The following is a 17,466-nucleotide window of genomic DNA, read 5'->3' as shown; positions in this document are numbered from 1 at the left end:
TGATAAATTGAATGATATCGCAGGCCTGATTACACCATGTACAGTTCGGGATTGTGCCATTTGTTCAGATGATGGTTGCCCCCCCCGCCACCACACACACACACTGACCCTAAGTCAGTTGAAACAATCCACACATCCAGCTTAAACACATAATATATATTGTATGTGTTTTGGGTTGTTGTTCTTGTTTTGTTTTTTTTTCTTTTCTTTTTCCATCCATGTCAACGGAGACATCTCACTCCCTTCAGCCAAGCTGTGGTTCTGCTTGGCTGCCACAGGCCGAGAAGTTTCCCATCACTTTGTTCAACAGCATATTTCAACTTCGCTTTTTTCCCCCCCTCCACATGGACAGAGTATAATCAAGCACTAATGCCTTCCTCCCTCCCCTGAGGACTGCCTCTGAGTAGCCTGTTAAGATTTCATTTGCATGGTTAATTAGTAAATTAAAAGGAGAGCCTGTCCCAATCTTTTCCCAGCAACCCCTGTGCGCTCGCTCTTTTCTCTCTCTTGCTCTTTCTCTCCACACCTCTTTTTTTCCCCCCCCTCCCTCTGAGCTCTTCATCTTCTTCTGACACCACCCACAGCCACAAGTGCCACTTCCCGCTAGAGTCCACTTTCGCTGGCTTTAATGGCTAACCTCCCCTCCACAAGCGCAATCTACGGACGTCTGCGGGACATCGGCAAACGAAAGTCAATGGGAGCTTGCACTGAAATTAGCGCTCTCACAGTCAGGGAGTTGAAGATGAGATGGAAACTGTGTACAGACTCTCATGCCTTACGTCTATCCGTTTGTGCTTCAGTTTTGCCCCTGCTGCTATCACATGATAGCCGGCACACTCAGGAAAAGTCCTGGCGAAAAATCTCATGAACTGTGTATAAAAGACTGTGACACGGGAGCTAAAGAGTGTTTTTCCTCAGATGCATTTCAGCCCATATGTTTACTTGACATTAGAGTAGCTCTAACAGTAGCGTGCTCTCTTTATTCAGCTCATCCGATGACCCAGTAGTGTGCGACTGTTGAAATGACCTTGTGTGTCTGCGTTGGATGCAGGAAGGCTGCTGGTGCACAAAAACTCTCTCTCTCTCTCTCCCTCTCCCTCTGGCTAGCTCTTGTTCTGCTATTCTCCGGCTCTCTTAGCCAAGAAAAGGACATCTGAGCTTGTTGACTCCAGCACTTGTGCTGCCATACTCTGCAGCTCCCTCGACGCCCTTGAGTGCATTAGCTCCCCGTCTCTCACACAACCTGGTGCTGTGGTAAGCCACGGCGTCTCCAGGGTTTTGTAGTTTTTAGTGAGTGATTTAGAACGTTGCCCACGCTGCTTAGTAATCTCGACTCCACACTGCTCTTGGTGCTATTATGGAGGGAGCAGTTCATTTAGCAAGTACATTAACTACTTTGAGTGGAGATTAAACTTCCCTGGAGAGGTTCAGACTAATCACTAATCACTATCTTTAAAATGCACCATTTATGATTAGACTTTCACTATGGCTACCATTAGAGTTAATTGTAGTGCATGAGAGTGGTGGACCAGCGGGAGGTGGTGCAGTGAAGAGTGTATGTACTGTACACCTTCAGCACATGTGACTTTTATGACCACACTTGCAACCTGCTAATCCACCGCAGATGTTAACTTTCCATGCATTAAACAGGCTGCTCAATGACGAGAGATAAAATGGATGTTCAGTGGCGAGAGGAAAGTGTAGAAACCAGAAGGGATGCTGAGCTTTTCTGACTAGTCCCATTGCTGGCTGTCACTCTGAGCTGACAAGCCTCCATCAGGGAGAATGACAGACACGCACACGCACAAACACAAATGCATTCAGCTACACTTATGCATGCTGTACCATTGAATCTCTTATCTCCCAATTACAGCAGATTAGAACCAATGTTATTGTCTTTGATCCTAAGTGTGCGGGGGCTCTGGGGAAACAGTGACATTTTCGTCTGATGCTTGCCGTATGTTAGCACGGCTCTGCTGGGACCAATTAAGTTAATATTTAATGTGTGTCCCACTCTTGATCGGCCCAGCCAAGGCTGGCACAGCAGCAGAGGCGACATAATCAGCGTTTGGTAGCGCCCTCGCTGTGCGCTCGCTTGTTCCAGCTAAACCTGTGGGAGAGCATCACTGAGGTTCTGCCATTCCACAACTGCAGCGAAGCAAGCCCCCAACTCGGAGGAGAGATACACCTAACACCTTTATCTAATTAACTGTAAGGGTGTCTTCCAGGACTGGAATATGGTGCAGCTGCTTTTCTATATATATATATGTTTAGCTGTGATATTCTTCACAATCTGACAGCTTTTGAAAGTCTGTATGTTTTTCTACTGAGCATAATCCAAATTTGAATAGCGGAACATTAATGAAAAATCTGTGTTTATTGATAAGTAAATGTGCTTCCTTTACACCCACATGTCTGTGTTTGTGAGGCCAGTGTTTTTTTGTACAGTTAAAAAAAACATTTAAAAAATGATTTACAAACCACCCACTCCCTGTCAGATTTTTTTTTTTTTTTTTACTGAGGTTGAAGCACAGATTTTTTTTTTCCCCGTATTAACCAGTACATTGTAAAAGAAACCATAATAAATACTGATGCAGTAGTGTTTCTAATAAATATCTGGATTGGATTCATTTGCTTGCTTTGGCAGTACTTGTCAGATTGAGCCACCATTTCAATTCACTCTGACTACTTGACAGATTTAAATGACATTTTATACAGCTAGGCATGATGCTCAGGTAGATTGTACGATAGCACCGTAATGTTGTCACAATTCAAATAATTTGTCCAATAATTTAAACTTAATATTCTCAGTGGCTTTGATTTTAATACTAATTAGCAAGTGATAGCATTAGCATTGCCAGTGACCGTTGTTAGCATGCTAATGGTGAAACATTGTGAAACGCAGGCTCATAGAGCATATAGTAAAGGTTTCTTGTTTAATTATTGTTGTAGCAGAAATAGTACAATTTTGTTCTGTGTTCGACTTTTGAAAGAGCTCTTTATATGCTCCCACTGACATGCTTATCGGGTTTTAGCTAACATTGCTAACAAGCGATAAGTATACGTGTGTCCCAATTCCTTCAAAGACCACAAAGGCTGGAGCAGCTGTTAATTGGGACAGTCCTGCCGACAACATGCTGCTTAGGTTGTGTATGTTAGCATGCCAATAGACAGTATAAAAAATGGACCCAGGTGCCTTGATAATCACCCATTAGTTTCTGAAATCCCGTGATGTGATAAGATGGGGTGGGACTGACTGTGAGACTGCTTATTAGTTGATTAACAATAACCAATGATTAAATGCAAAGTGGTGTATCTATGCATAGAATGAAAAATGTAAATGAAGAAGAAAATCTCTTCCCTCTGCAATAAACCTAGACCTACTACAGGGTAAGTAATGGAGGATTCATGGCCACTTGATACTGCCCTAACTGTATGCTTTATCAAATAGGAAAGTTTTAATTTAAGCCTAATCTTAAAAGTAGAGCGAGTATGCCACCTGCGGTTAAACTGACCATCTTCCACATGAAAAACTGGGACCTACCCTATATCTACACAAAAAAGGTCACCACCTGGATTTAAGCAAATAGGCAACAGCCTTCCATTGCACTCAAGGTTTAGCAAGATGACAGTGACAGGATTTATCGGACAGAAATCTTGAGAGGGCTGTTCAGGGAGCATGAGACATCATTTTCACACATGGATTGGCCACCACAGAGTCCAGACCTTAACCCCATTGAGAATCTTTGGCGTGGGCTAGAGAAGACTTTACGCAACAGTCTGACTCTCGCAGCATTAATACAAGATCTTGGCACAAGAGTAATGCATCTCTAGACAGAAATAAATGTTGTAAATAACTCATCAAGTCTAAACATGATCCAGGGAAATATTAGTGGGACTTGTTTCTTCGAGCAGGGCAGTGTATATGATTATAATCTAGTGCAAGGTTCTCATCAGAGATGATTTTGGTGTACTTGTACACTTTCCCTATTAAAAATACTTAGTAGCTAAAATAAATTTGTGATAAACTAAACACGTTGTGTAATATTGCACTGAAATACAAGATGGAGTGAAGAGATTTAAAATAACTTCAGTATCTTATGGTAGGGTAACTTGGCTGGCTCAGTTTAACTCCTGGCATGATGCTTACTTTTTCCCATAACCGCTATCAATTCAGACTGATATTGAGCTTAACAGTTTGCATTGTTTTGTAGTAATTGCCTGTTATAATAGGCCTATGCTGCTAGGCAATTCACATGATGCACTAAGCATCTCTTCTTCTCTTATCTCTTTTCACACTCTGTGTTTATACACCACTTTAATCATTAGTAATTATTAATCTCTGGCTCTCGTCCACAGCGTGTCACCCCTAACTGTTTACAGAAGATGACTTCCCCTTCCATGAGCCTGGTTCTGCTGGAGGTTTATTCCTGTTAAAAGGGAGTTTTTACTTCCCACTTTCACCAAGTGCTTGCTCAAAGGGGGTCATCTGACTATTGGGGTTTTCTCTTAACCTTACAATATAAAGTGCCTTGAGGCAACTGTTGTTGGCACCGTGCAAATATAATTGAAGTAAATAGTTGACAGATCACCAACATAAAAGATCATCTTAAAAAACAAAGCATCATAAATACTTTTTGACTCGGATAAATTTGCTTAGATGTAGCAGCCATTAAAACTGGTGCCAAAAGGAATGGCTGCCTGGCAATAAAAGGGCACGGTTGCCAAGATACAAGGGGTGGCTTATCTTGTGTGTCACGTGTATACAGGTGTTTGTCTAATTAATCATTGTTGTACCTTTATGTGGTTTTTAGATGCTGAGGTAAAAGTGAACTCTCTTTGTACTCCTGGTGTTTTATTTCCAACTGCAGATTTACTCCCTCATCAGTAACACCTTACGAGTCCAATACATTTAGCTTCTCTGTCTCCCTGTTGTAGAAATGTATGTTCCAGGATTTAAATGGGTGTTTAATTGATGTCTTGCTGGTTAAATAGTGGCCCCTGGATTCTTTTTGTACAGTGTTTGACCTCGAGCAATGATTCTTATTTGCGTTAAAAAGGGCTCATAAACTGTTTATGTGCTCCCACTATGACGTTTCCTTGCTAGCTGCTGAGCAGCGAGCCATGTTTGAGCGGAAACTTTTTAGCTTTTCTGTAACAGAGAAGAGAAAAGCAGCATGTACGGAGTGAAATACAAACTGTTTTTTTTTTCTGATCCCTCCATTACAAAAGTTACTGGCAACAAATTCTAGAAGAAAAACAGAAGAGCATAGCCCAGTAATTGCTGGCATTAAGTTAAACAAGACAGTCAGCTTTATCACTGAGCCCAGCTGAGAAATTGTTTCCATATTATATTTCTGTGTTCCTGTGTGCTTTTTTTTCTCCCGTCCTGCTCTGTGATTTATTAAGCAGAATGCGCATCTTTTCCCTTGCAAACACAGTCCCCATTTATAACTGAGCAGACAAGTCCCTTCTATTTGTAGTTATTAATCAGAGTTGACTGTAGCGGGCACGGCCACTGGAGCTCAGACCGATAGACTCTCAGTCAGAGAGGAAAAGCCTGTCACATCCTGCTGACAAATACACAGATTTATGGAGCCCACATAGCCAGGCTACTCTCTATAAACAAATGCATTTGCCTGAGAAGAGCAGCTCTGAAAATGGATATTCACTATGAATGCACATTTTTAAACACGATGACACCGTGTCGCCGAGAGTGAGGGGCTGAGGACGAGTTTATGAGGATCTTACCGCCCGTGTGCATGTATAGCTCCATGTTTCGGATGACATGTAGCTTGACTAATTAACTGATCAAAGGCTACTCATAATCTCCATTAGAGCTGGTTGTGTTAATCAGTTTGCTACACACAAAGCCGGCACAACACAAGGCCACAAGAAGCAGCTTGGCCTTGCTGTGAGGGGAAAGTCTGCAGCTTCGTGCCAGTCCGGTTCTTAATATATACGCCTCTGCTAATACTTTGATTTGTTTCGTTTGTGTTTCCACCCGGCATCCAAGGCTGGCTGTTCTTTTCTGTCGCAGGAGAGCGTTCGGTGCAGCCACTAACCTCTTTCTGTCATCACCAGCCCGGAGAGATTAGCTGTATGAGTGTCTCTTGTTTCCTGGTGGAGCCCGGCCCCCAGTCCATTACAGTCCCAGCTCTGGTCCATGCCGAAGGGATGGGTGGAGAGTGGGGTGGGGGGACATGAGTGAGCGTATAAAGGGGGTTGAAGTCATAGAAAACTGTGGCCATGATTGCAGTAATCCTGTTATCTCTCTTGCTAAAGCTGGCCACTCTAGTGACCTGGAGACACAAATGTTAAGCTGCCTCTGTCTCTCTCCTCTCCTGTTCCTGCTCTTTTCACTCCTCCCTGCTCTATCTCACTCTCTTTAGCCAGCCTCATTGAATGTCAGGGGGTGGTCTTGGCTTTGCCTGACTCTAAATTCACAGTCTTCACACACACCCCAGGCTATCTCGAATTCCGTCAGAACAAAAGGGGTTTTTCTCCTGCGGTACTTGAACTTCTTGCCCATCTCATGCATCTTAATGTTCCCATAGCTGTACAGGTTCAGGGCGCCTTAGGAGAAAACAGCTCTTATTATATTCCCCTGAATTGGGGGAAACAAAACTGAGCTGGTGCAATCATGATTAATATGTGATTTGATAAACTAATTCCAAACCTTGCATTGTTTTCCTCCCAGAAAGAGTAAATAATACGGTCAAATTTAGCTTCTCATCTATTAGCTCGCTCACACTGTCATTTGTTAACAGGATAATGGGGCGTAAAGAGGGCCATTATTCTCTCAGTCCAGAACATATGCTGAAATCCTGCAGAAAAAAGCCACTCTGCAACACACACAGTCACAGCCACTCGGACGCACACAAACAACATGCGGGCGAGACGGTGTCATTTTGAAAGCGAGGACATGAGCACACTTTAAAGGAGCAAATGCATCATCCCGTGTTGTTCAACCCCCCCCCCCTCAGTGTCCCTGTCAGGTAGCAAGAGAATCATGTCCCAGACCCTGTTTTGATTGTAATCAAGTGTGCCGGCCTTGAACCTGACGTGCTGCTAGGCGGCTCGAGTTAGTATTCATTCTAGTCGCCACATTTGATAATAGGATAATTGGCATTCTGCACTCGTTCTGCTGCTAGCGGGGCTATAGATCTGTTCTATAGGTCAAAACCTGATCAAAGTCCAACACCCAATTTGCAATGCTAATCGCCGCCCAACAAATAATTGTGCTTAAGAACTGTTTAAATGAACCTCTCTGGAAGCCCACATAATGTGGCTTTTGTATCTGTAAGAGACATAATAGCAGAGGGCTTTTCTGTGGAGAACGCGCTGCCCTCTGTTATTAACTCATTAGACCTCGACGCTTTGATTCAGCGCCATTGTCTGACCTTCCCTCTCTGAGTAAGTGGACTGGGTAACATCACAAGACTCTTGTCTGGCAGAGCATGGAGGAGTATATTCCAGCTAGATGCATACATTCAGATCATTTTAGATTTTTTTTTTTTTTTTATGGTTTAAAATAAAAAAAAAGGTAAACCGATGCAAATTCGGGAATCAATCTAGATAATCACAAGGGGCATAATAATCATGTTAACAAGAAGATAAGCACAAAGCAAACATGCAAATTAACAATGCGGCGAACAAACAGTGAAATTCAATTGTCGGCCTGAACCAAAAATTGCTCATTCGTCAAAGGGGAGCGCACATGAAATAACGCAGGTAGAGATTCCAAATGGATAATTAACAGCTTTCTTTCCATTATAATTGGAATCAGTCTAGCCTGTTCCTGGGAAAGAGGGCAGAAAATTGAATCAGTGTTGTGCAGATAGAAATTACCACCATTCTCCACCTTAATTGGATGTCTTTGCTGAACTCATACCATGGGCAACCATGCTGGCATGCAGCGTTCAACATATGGCAGCCATCTATACGCACTTCGCCCTCTCGGAGCTGTTGTCTTTGAGGTACGACTCCGAGGAGCGCCCGGGCTGACTGTTTTCCTTCTGCTGCCATCTTGTTTCCCCTCCTCAGACAGATTAAAAGAACATGTCTTATTTTGGAGGTCTATTCACACCACTAATTTCAGAGGCCTGTTTTCTCTGTTGTAGTATGCTCCTGTGATTGGAGTATGAGGCAGCACATGTGAATGGCAACCAAAGCGCTGGATTTCTGAGGACATGTTCAGCACAAAGCATCCAGCTCAAAGCGAATTGATAAATCAGAGGCAAATGTGCCGGATATTATCATCCCATTCCAGATGGTCATTTGGATGGCAACAAATGGTCCACTGAGCAAGTCCCACAGAGATTAAAATATTAAGCATGCATTTACAAATCTCTACTGGCACAAAAACAAAAATGAAATTAAGGAGATTCGCCATGCGAGAACAATGAGCAGTTGACTAATGGCTCGTTCACTTACTTCATCACAGCCCAGGTAGCCAGTAGGCTGGGAATGGCTGCAGTTCCTGCATGCTAATGCAGATGCAGAAAACACTGGCATATACAAACCGAGGCAGAGGATCAACCTTGCGATGACATTAAAGCACCGTGGAGACGAGTCGGTCCAGTCCTTTGTGGCCGCACGCAGAGACACTATCTTCTTTTCCTCAGATGTACTGTACCCCTGCCTCATGCTCATGCTGTGTGTGTGTGTGTGTGTGCGCGCAAACAGGCCTTTGTGTGTATCTCTCTGTTTGAGTTAAATCTATTCAGTGTCTCCACCATGTCTTTGTGTATTTCTTTGGACGTGCACCCGTGTGTGTGTGTGTGTGTGTGCGCTGATACATTTTTATTCCAAAGCGGTACCGTTTTGTGTGCGTGAGTGATGCACCAGACAAAGTGTAAACAGCAAACAGTTATGGATTGTTTTTACACGTTTTCACTTACCTCTGCGAGTGTGTTGGTAAATGTACCTCCCCCTCTCATCCCCGAGCCCTGACACCTTTTCTCGCCTCTTTCTCTTTGATCAGGAGGTGATGCAGATGGAGCGGCAGCTCGGGGGTCGGCTGATTGACGAGCCTCACGTCCTGCTTTTCAAAGACAGTTACCACAACCTGCGCCTGTCCATCCATGACATGCCCCAGGCGCACTGGAGGAGCAAGCTGCTAGCCGGCTACCAGGTGCGTTGGGCTGCCCTTGAGGGGCTGCAGGGGCAGGGAGTCGCTCTGGATCAGTGCGGGAGTAAGGAGATTTAATACAAGTGCCTGGCCGAATCTGTTAAATTTGTTTACCGGCAGTAATAAGGCCGTCAAATGTGTTTGTTTATGAGCTCAATTTAAAATCAATGCCGTTTGTTAGTTTAAATTAGCCATCCAGAAAAGTAAAAAATGAATTGAACGCATGTTAACAAAAGTTAAAAAGTTACTGACTATTCAGAAGCTATTTGGGAGAAACTTTTTTTATTGTTAATGAGGCTTCGTGGTCTCCTAATGTCTCTGGAAAGTTGTTTTTCATTAGAGTTGGGCCAGACTTGTTAATTAAGCATGTTTTGGTTTGGCTTCAGTTGATCACTTTAAAGATTCACACAAAGGAGTGTTTCTAAGTCTGTTACTGCAGGACTCTGCTGTCCAATAACCTTTTCTGTTCTTGGCACACTTTGGAACTTAGTCATTTGTCAGAGTAGAGGGAACCTTTTTACTTTTTTTTTTTTGGGGGGGGTGTGTGCACCCCTGTGCCTAGACCGCGAGTGTGCACATAGTGTATACATGTGCATAGAGGAGCTGAATTGCGTGCACTAACTCAGGGCTGCAAGCTGATTGATTATACTAGCTGTCGCTCTCTCAAAGGGGGCTCGTATGAAATATAGAGCAGTATGTAAATATCTCGAACTTTGCAACCTGAATTTTGGATCGGCTCCACCTTACTGCACTCCCCGCACCTGCGCGTGGCCAGTTACACTGCAGCCCGACGTATGCACACACAAGGGATGTTCCAGGACTAGAAAATGTTCTGGCTGTAACTATGTGAGCATTGAGTACCGGGTCCCCAATGAGAGCATGCAGACTGTGCCAAGCAAGCAAGGCGGCAACAATGCACCCAGAACAGAGGCTTATTCCTCTGGACTGTGCCTGTTCATTTGGAAGTGTTATTCCCCTCTCAGCAGTGCAGTCAAAAAGGCCTTTAGTCTCCCTGGGGCCCATGAAGACTTCTGTGTGTTTCACTCGGCTGCTCTGTTGCCAGTCTGCCTGGGTAACAGTGCCCCCATTTGGTTAGTAGGATGTGCTGCAGGCCACACTTCTTTTCGACTGAGAACCCTGGTAGCCGTTGAACTCTGGTAAAGCGAGGAGTTAGTGTGCACTTTTTCCCCCCCCTCTTTCTCCAGCGTTACAACAGTGCTTCTCCTGGGTTATGCAAACAAGTCATGAATATGCAGCAGACGAGAGAGGGGGTAGAAATTGCAGCCTCAAATGCATTCTCCCAAAGACTCCCTGGTATCCGTTTGCTAGACAGAAGCTGAAGCCGATACAGCAGCTATTGAGTATGCTTATGCATTCGCCGCGTGATGTGCTTTAGCTTTAAAGTAGCGGTGTGATATTTCAGCATTTACACTAACGCCACCATTTATATATCTGCCTGAAAGTTAGTACAAAGCTAAAGCAAGTTAATGAAAATAGATGAAAAGGAAAAAAAAAAATGCTTCCATTGCCAGCGTGACAGATTGCGCGTGTAATCTATTAAAATCCAAAGTTTGATTTCTTCTGTTATCAGCAGAGTCGGGCTGGCAGCTCTTAACTCCTATTAAAGATTCTATTTGTCAGTAACAGCGCATTTATTCCCTTTAACTTAATTGAACGTTGTCATTCCGCTGCCTCAGATATACTTAGCCATAATGATGACAGCTTATGTCAGTGTAATTAATGATAATCTCAGTGTATTCTAGGCAGGCGGTCGTGTTGTGGCGCGTTTCAGACATGCAGTTCTGACTGTGCTGCTGCATGTGCTTCTTTTTTTCCTTCTTCTTCTACTGCAGGAGATCCCGTTCTACCACATCTGGAACGGTTCCCAGCGGTACCTGCACTGCACGTTCACTCTGGAGCGGCTCAGCCTCAGCACCTGCGAGCTCACCTGCCAGCTGTGTGTGTGGCAGGTGGAGGGGGAGGGACAGAGCTTTAGCCTGGACTTTAACATTGCCAAGGTAACGTTCGTTCTGCTCACTTAAAAGCTGCGGTTGATTATGCTGCAGCTACTATTTATCATTTTGGGTATTTGTAAAGGAGATGATTTTTCTGCTGAGCTCAGAAAACCTGTGTGGCTTTTTGTCCCCCCTTTCCAGGACACTCGAGCGTTGGACTCTGAGTTTCTGTTAATGGACAGTAACGCCACAGCTCTGGCGGGACCCAGCGCCTTTCAGATCCCGTACCTCATCAGGCAGAAGATCTGCAGCAGCCTGGACGCCCCCTGTCCCAACGGAGCCGACTGGAGAATGCTAGCACAAAGACTTAAACTCGAGAGGTAAAGATCAGCTTTACAATAACGCCTTATCTGATTGCTGATCTGATCGTTGTCAAGGCATGTCGGAGCCGGCGGCTTAGCTTTGAAAGCTCTGAAGAAATTCTGATGAGCCTTATTTATCCAAACCTCTTGGAAGTGAGGTTTCACAGCAGAGTTATGCACAATATGTGAATACAGCTCACTCAAAATAATGATAGTAAAGAGGTGTACTAATACAGATGTTGGCAGAAAAACAGTGAAATTTCAGTAGTCAAGCACAATCGGTGTGGAGTGATTCACCTCAGCGGAGTGTTTTTCCTAAAGTTCAGGTAAACAGAGTAATGCTTTAGCAAGCTAATCCTCTTTTGACACAGCTAGTATTATAGGATTAATGCGGACTTGATGGATACAGCTATCATTTCTGCAAGAAAACATGACCCCCTTCTTCATTTCTCCCTCAGAAACAGGTAAGAAGCTTAAAGTCTGCAGCTAAACTTCTACCTGCTACATTCTGCTTAACAGCTGTAATTGGAAATGCAGCGAGCTAGCTGCCCATCAGCGGCAGGGAGGGGAGGGGGGGGGATAAAGTTGGAATAGGTTTGGATCTGTGCCGACCACTTCGTTCTCACAGCTACTGTACTCTATCACCAAAGCACCTGTAACAAGAGCGTAGTCGGGCATTGATCACTTATCCTCCAATTTAATTTCTACCTGGTAATGAAATCAAATAGGTACACTTAATTTGTCCAATCAACTTTTATTTACCCCAATTAATCACAAATTGAATTGATGCACTACAGGTTTAATTAGCAATGTTTTGCTCAACATAATCAATTCTCATTTAGACCTCAGGAAGGAACAACTGCTCCGTTGTTTGATCTGTCCTTAACAACGTGTTTTCCTCAAAAGGCTGCAGCTCCTTGGCATTCTGTCATGCTGCATTTCTGTGTTTGTTTCTGCGCGTGTAAAGTGTTCAGACCGAGCGGAACGGGACCAATCAATAAAACTTAAAATGCCAAGAACCTTTTATTTGATCTTTCTTTCCCAGGACGGTACGAGCGGCTGCGTCTGAGCCATACAAGATAAGCTCTTGTTTCACGCGGCGAGGTGAATAAGCAGGGTTGACACATTTGTTTCTTTTTTTTAAACTTTAATAATGACACAGAGGTTCATTCCCAAAAGATTTTTTTTTTTTGACCAACGCTCCTCTTTGTTGCGTTGTCCTGATGCAGAGCCAGAGCCGTTCACGTTCTATAAAATCCAATTGACTTAAAATAGCACGGTGACGATGTGTTCCCGGTGCTTGTGTCCTACCGCTGCACTCACGTGTTTATAACCTCCACATAATGCTTCACCAGACAAACAGAAACACACGAGGAAGTCTGACTCCGTCTGACCTTTCTCAAGGTGAAAAAGGCTCGGTGGCATTTTCCTGTCTCCCCTTTCCCCCCTCACCGAAACACCCACACGGCACGGTGATTCTTTGTGCTTTACATCGTTCTCCTTTTTAATGTCATGTGGGTTCTACATAAGAGTTAAAGCCCCGGACATTTGGAAAAACAGAGAAATGCCATTTAATCAAACAAGCATCTTCGGCTACCGCGGGGATAAGGTCCCACTCAACATCAAATATCCAGCTGACTCGGGCCACTGCTTTGTTGTCATTGATTGGGTTTGATCGTAAAGGTTCTGCTCCCAAAATAGAAAAGGTCACTTCCGACTTAACTGTGAAAGTCTATATAGGATTTACTATATGGGATTTTGGGGCCAATTTCAACATCAAATAAAGAGGGAATGAGGGTTGTGGAGTTAAGCTTCAAATGAGAATTGTTAGAGAGTCTGTACGTAACGGCAGTTTCGAGAGCTCCGACTGTGTTCTTGTAGCTTTTATCATTTTTTTACTTAGTGCGCCGACACTAGATATCAGGATGTAGCAATATAACCCACAATAAAACCTGACATTGACAGAGTTAGAAGAAGAGGCAGCACAATAAAATACCCGGTGAAAGGTTTTCCTGACACTCTTTAGGTGGAGAGAAAATGAGAGGCTCTGCTTTCTGATGTGTGCGCGTTGCTTGATTTAATTAATTTTCTGTGTTCTCTGCTCTCTCTCACCCCGCAGACACATGAGTTTCTTTGCATCCAAAGCAAGCCCAACCTCTGTGATCCTGGACCTATGGGAGGCGCAACATTTCCACAGCGGCAACATCAACCAGCTGGCCACGGTCATGGCCGACATCGGCAAACAGGAAGCCATGATATTCCTGGTCTCCGATGGCGAGTGCTAACCTAGAAAAGAGGGACAGACTGGTGCCGAGGAAAAGTACACAACGTGATACACTAATACGCATTCTTACACACATAAAAAAACAATAACTGCAGCGGGAATCGAAGAACAGAGCTGTCCCAGCATTCCTTTTCTTCACTTTAGAAGATAAGAAAGTGTTTATGTAGGATTGAGTCCCTATTTCCCATGAAACACAGTAAAAATCTTTAAATGACAGACCAAATGAGGAACAAGGGGGTAGAGTTTGGGTGTGTGTGTGTTTGGGGAAAACGTATTCACAGACTCAGTAGAGAAAGTACCTTTTATTTCCCATCAAAGACCCAAGTTAAATTAGTCCATACCCTAGTTCTGCTGCAAAGGTAACATCAAATTAACTCTTCTAAACAGGCCGCGTACGGCTTAACAAGGAGCAATATGCAAATGTAACGCTATTAGTAATGGCCAATATTGCAAATTCAGTCGTTAATTTTTGAACTTGGATTCAAAAACCGTGTGTTTTTAAACAGTCAGTTAAAAGGAAGGTGGCAAAAAAGGGTGCAGGTCATTTCAGGTTAAAGAGAACCAGCAACATATGCAATTGGCAGGTTCGTCACATGACATCAACTCAGAAGATTAGCCCACTTTTTTTTTTTTCTTTACCTTTTTTATTTTATTTTAAAGCAACCTAGTGAGACTGTGTGCGTGTGTGAGTCACATAATCTGTTTAACACACAGACGGCTTGTAGCAGATTCTGGACTTGCTGGTTTAAAAACAGATTGTGTGTCTGAGCCCCCCAAAAACCCATCTCATGTAGTTTGTGTGTGCGTTTGTGTGTGTTGTAGTCCAGCCGGTATCACTATTGTGAATCTAACATCTTGATCCAGTGAGACGCTTTGGAGCTTTTCCTCCTTTTAATATGTGAGGTTTGAGTTCTCTGGATCCCTTTTTTTTTTTTTTGAAGTGATTAATATCTTGACTTAAAGTCATATTTTAAAGGAAATTTCTATTTAAAGCCTTCTGATTTTGATCCATAAGGTTTCCACATTTTATATTACCCCAATCGTTCATCGTGGCGTTTCTCTGTTTTAAATTCCACAGCTTAATGAAGAGGCCATAGGGCCGAGAGGCACGCCGACTGCACGTGTGCAAACGCTGAATGTCGTCAAAGCTCATTTCTAAAATGACATTTTCCTCTTGATTACATTGATTTTTGTAGTCTAAAAACATGGCCCGAAGGGTTATTATTCCATATGAATTATGTAGAGCACTTTCCCTCAGAAAAATCTGACAACAAGTTCTTCAAAATCATCACAAGATTACTCATGTTGAAAGGGTAATTGTGCCGCTTTGTTTGTATTATTCATAAAGCAATGTTGGTGGGAATTCTGCATTTGCTGTGTGGCAAACAGTATTTCCACATCAGAGAGAAGCCCATCTCTCAGATAAAATAAAGAGCAGCTTTTTCATAATGTCACCCCCTCTGCTCACAAATAGATGCTTTGAAAGGAATTTTTTTTTGGCTATCTGTATCCAGACAGCAACAATTATCCAATAGATTCATGCAAAAATCCATAAACTGCAGCGGCGCATTTGCATTCTGTCGTATTTCACTAACAGTATTTTTCTTTTTCTCGTAACGAATCTGTCAAACAAACACAAAAATTTCTCGTTTAGCAATTTTCCTTCGGTGAGGTGTGAGCAGTCCCAAACTAGCCATAGGTTCTCTCTATGTCTGCCTCAGGGTTGCATGTGAAGTTGTCTGTTCAAAGCTATAATGAAAACCCCGCCCCTTTTCATTCAAACAGCGAGGACGGCCCAATCCTGCGGGCTCGAATGGTTTTTAACCTTTAAGATGAAATGATTGTCAGATTTTTTGGAATGTACATTAGTTTCCTTGTAGCAGGCAGAAAGTTTGACTTTCTTTTTATACCGTCGCCCATCGCCTTGCTCGTTTAACCCATCTCGTTAAACCACATCTCCCCTCAGAGTCCCGTTACCAGTTTATATAAAGATGCCGTGAAAATGATCAGAAACTCAAAATCTTTTCACGTTGAATCAGATCGCCGTGCATAATTTGTAAATACTTTTCTATACCAGCCGTGTGCTGTCACTTTGCATACTGTATATCAGCAGAATTGTTAACCAAAGTTTTCTGAATATCATTTCGAGGGCCACCGCATCCTCACGCTGTGTCCACGAATCCACTGTTTTCTAGAGTAGTTGTCTCTTTCATTGTCTTTCCTTTTCCCCTCATTTTAAGGCATCTCAATGCAGTTTGTTTACGCAGTACTCTGTGTCACCTTATCACTTTGTAAACAAATGTAAATTATATTTTAATATGAAGCCAAAAAAGACACTTAACTGGCGCAGCATTTGTCAAGTCTAAAACCGTGACGTGTTTGCCTATATACTGTTGTTTGGCGATCTAGCAGACTATTTGCAGTGTTAAGGGTTTCGAGACTGTTTCACAGGAAAGCTTTCTGTCGACGTTTTGTTCGTCCTTAACTCTGCGCACCTGATGATTTCTGTAACTAAGCATTTAAAAATCCAAGGTGGAAACTGTCACTTGTGCTTAATGAGTCACCGCGCGGGCTCCGTGGCTAATTGGAGAGTGAGAGCGTCGGTTAGGCACGTTTAGATGAGCCACGGCAGCTGTACAGTCAGAGCGCATGTGTGTGTTTCTTCATCCCCCTCCGTCATCGTCTTGGATATGTTGCCTAAGCACATTTCAGTAATGTAATTCACCAGCCGCCAGGATGTTGAGCATCTTATCTTCACATCTAGCTCATCCGACAAATCTAACAATTCTGCTATGACTCAGTGTGTGTGCGTGTGTGTGCGATGAATACAGTTTGAGAGAAAACCCAGGCCTGATAATTCTGTGTAAGTATGTGTCAGTAACATACAAGCTTTGTTCAAGGGTTTATACTGTCAGTTCACCCCTGTGTTATGGGGAGAAATGTAACATCTCAGCACTGTACTTTTTGTGTCACTCATTACTATTCAGTGTCAAGGATGTATTTGAGTGTGTGTGTGAGAGAGATTGGGTGTGTGCATACCTCCCCGTCACTCTTACTAAACTGTTTTCTTTTTGAAGTAAGAACAATAGCCTTCTGTACTTGTGAATGTTTTTTTCTCTTTAGTTCCTTGATTCAATGTTCCTTGCCTTTCTGCAAGTCAAAAATGCTGTATTTATTACATGCCACAGCGCTTATGCAATTGTATAATCCTCCTTTATGTTCCTTTGTTTTTAACCTTTTTTTGTGTTCCCTATCGTTAATGTAAATTGTTGTCGAAACTTTTGTGGCGATGGAAAAACTTCTGCTAAGGGAAATTTTCTGTACTTTTTTGGACAATGATATGGATTTGTGGGTAGAATTTTGGAAATTCGTTTCTAAGTGCTTTCAAGTATTTACTTGGCCTTATGTATATATATATATCTATCTATGACATTTCAGAAAGGTATGTATAGTAATTCAATCCGAAAATTGTTGTAAATAAATTATATATTGTTAAATCAAGGCCTGGATCTTTTACTTGAAAAGGTGTCTCTAGTTTGAGAGTTGGATCTTTTATGAAATGCGTCTGTTGTTCTTCTTGCCATGGGATTAAATGCAAAGCTTTTTGGCTGATTAACCTGGAGCCTTTCCTGCTACGGTGAAGGGATCCAGTGGTTCTGTGTGGGAAATTTTGCTGTCATAGTTTGGATCATCTTGTCCCCTGAGATGGAAATGTCAATGTCAATCACTACC

At 43.0% G+C, this 17,466-nt stretch overlaps 1 protein-coding gene across 4 annotated transcripts in view; it reads left to right on the top strand.

The window, feature by feature from the left end:
- Positions 1-17,231, top strand: part of unc5a (unc-5 netrin receptor A) — a 156,338-nt gene extending 139,107 nt beyond the window's left edge. For all 4 annotated transcript variants that reach the window (XM_004541035.3, XM_004541034.3, XM_004541033.3 and 1 more), the window contains 4 exons: positions 8,987-9,136; positions 10,987-11,151; positions 11,290-11,468; positions 13,570-17,231. In XM_004541035.3, coding sequence (XP_004541092.1) covers positions 8,987-9,136; positions 10,987-11,151; positions 11,290-11,468; positions 13,570-13,735 — 660 coding nt within the window. In that variant the 3' untranslated portion in view covers positions 13,736-17,231. The remainder of the gene's footprint in view (positions 1-8,986; positions 9,137-10,986; positions 11,152-11,289; positions 11,469-13,569) is intronic.
- Positions 17,232-17,466: the final 235 nt, after the last annotated feature.

Source organism: Maylandia zebra, linkage group LG2, assembly GCF_041146795.1.
Source record: "Maylandia zebra isolate NMK-2024a linkage group LG2, Mzebra_GT3a, whole genome shotgun sequence".
In the NCBI taxonomy this organism is placed as follows: domain Eukaryota; kingdom Metazoa; phylum Chordata; class Actinopteri; order Cichliformes; family Cichlidae; genus Maylandia; species Maylandia zebra.
This window is presented reverse-complemented; position numbering and strand designations above follow the sequence as displayed.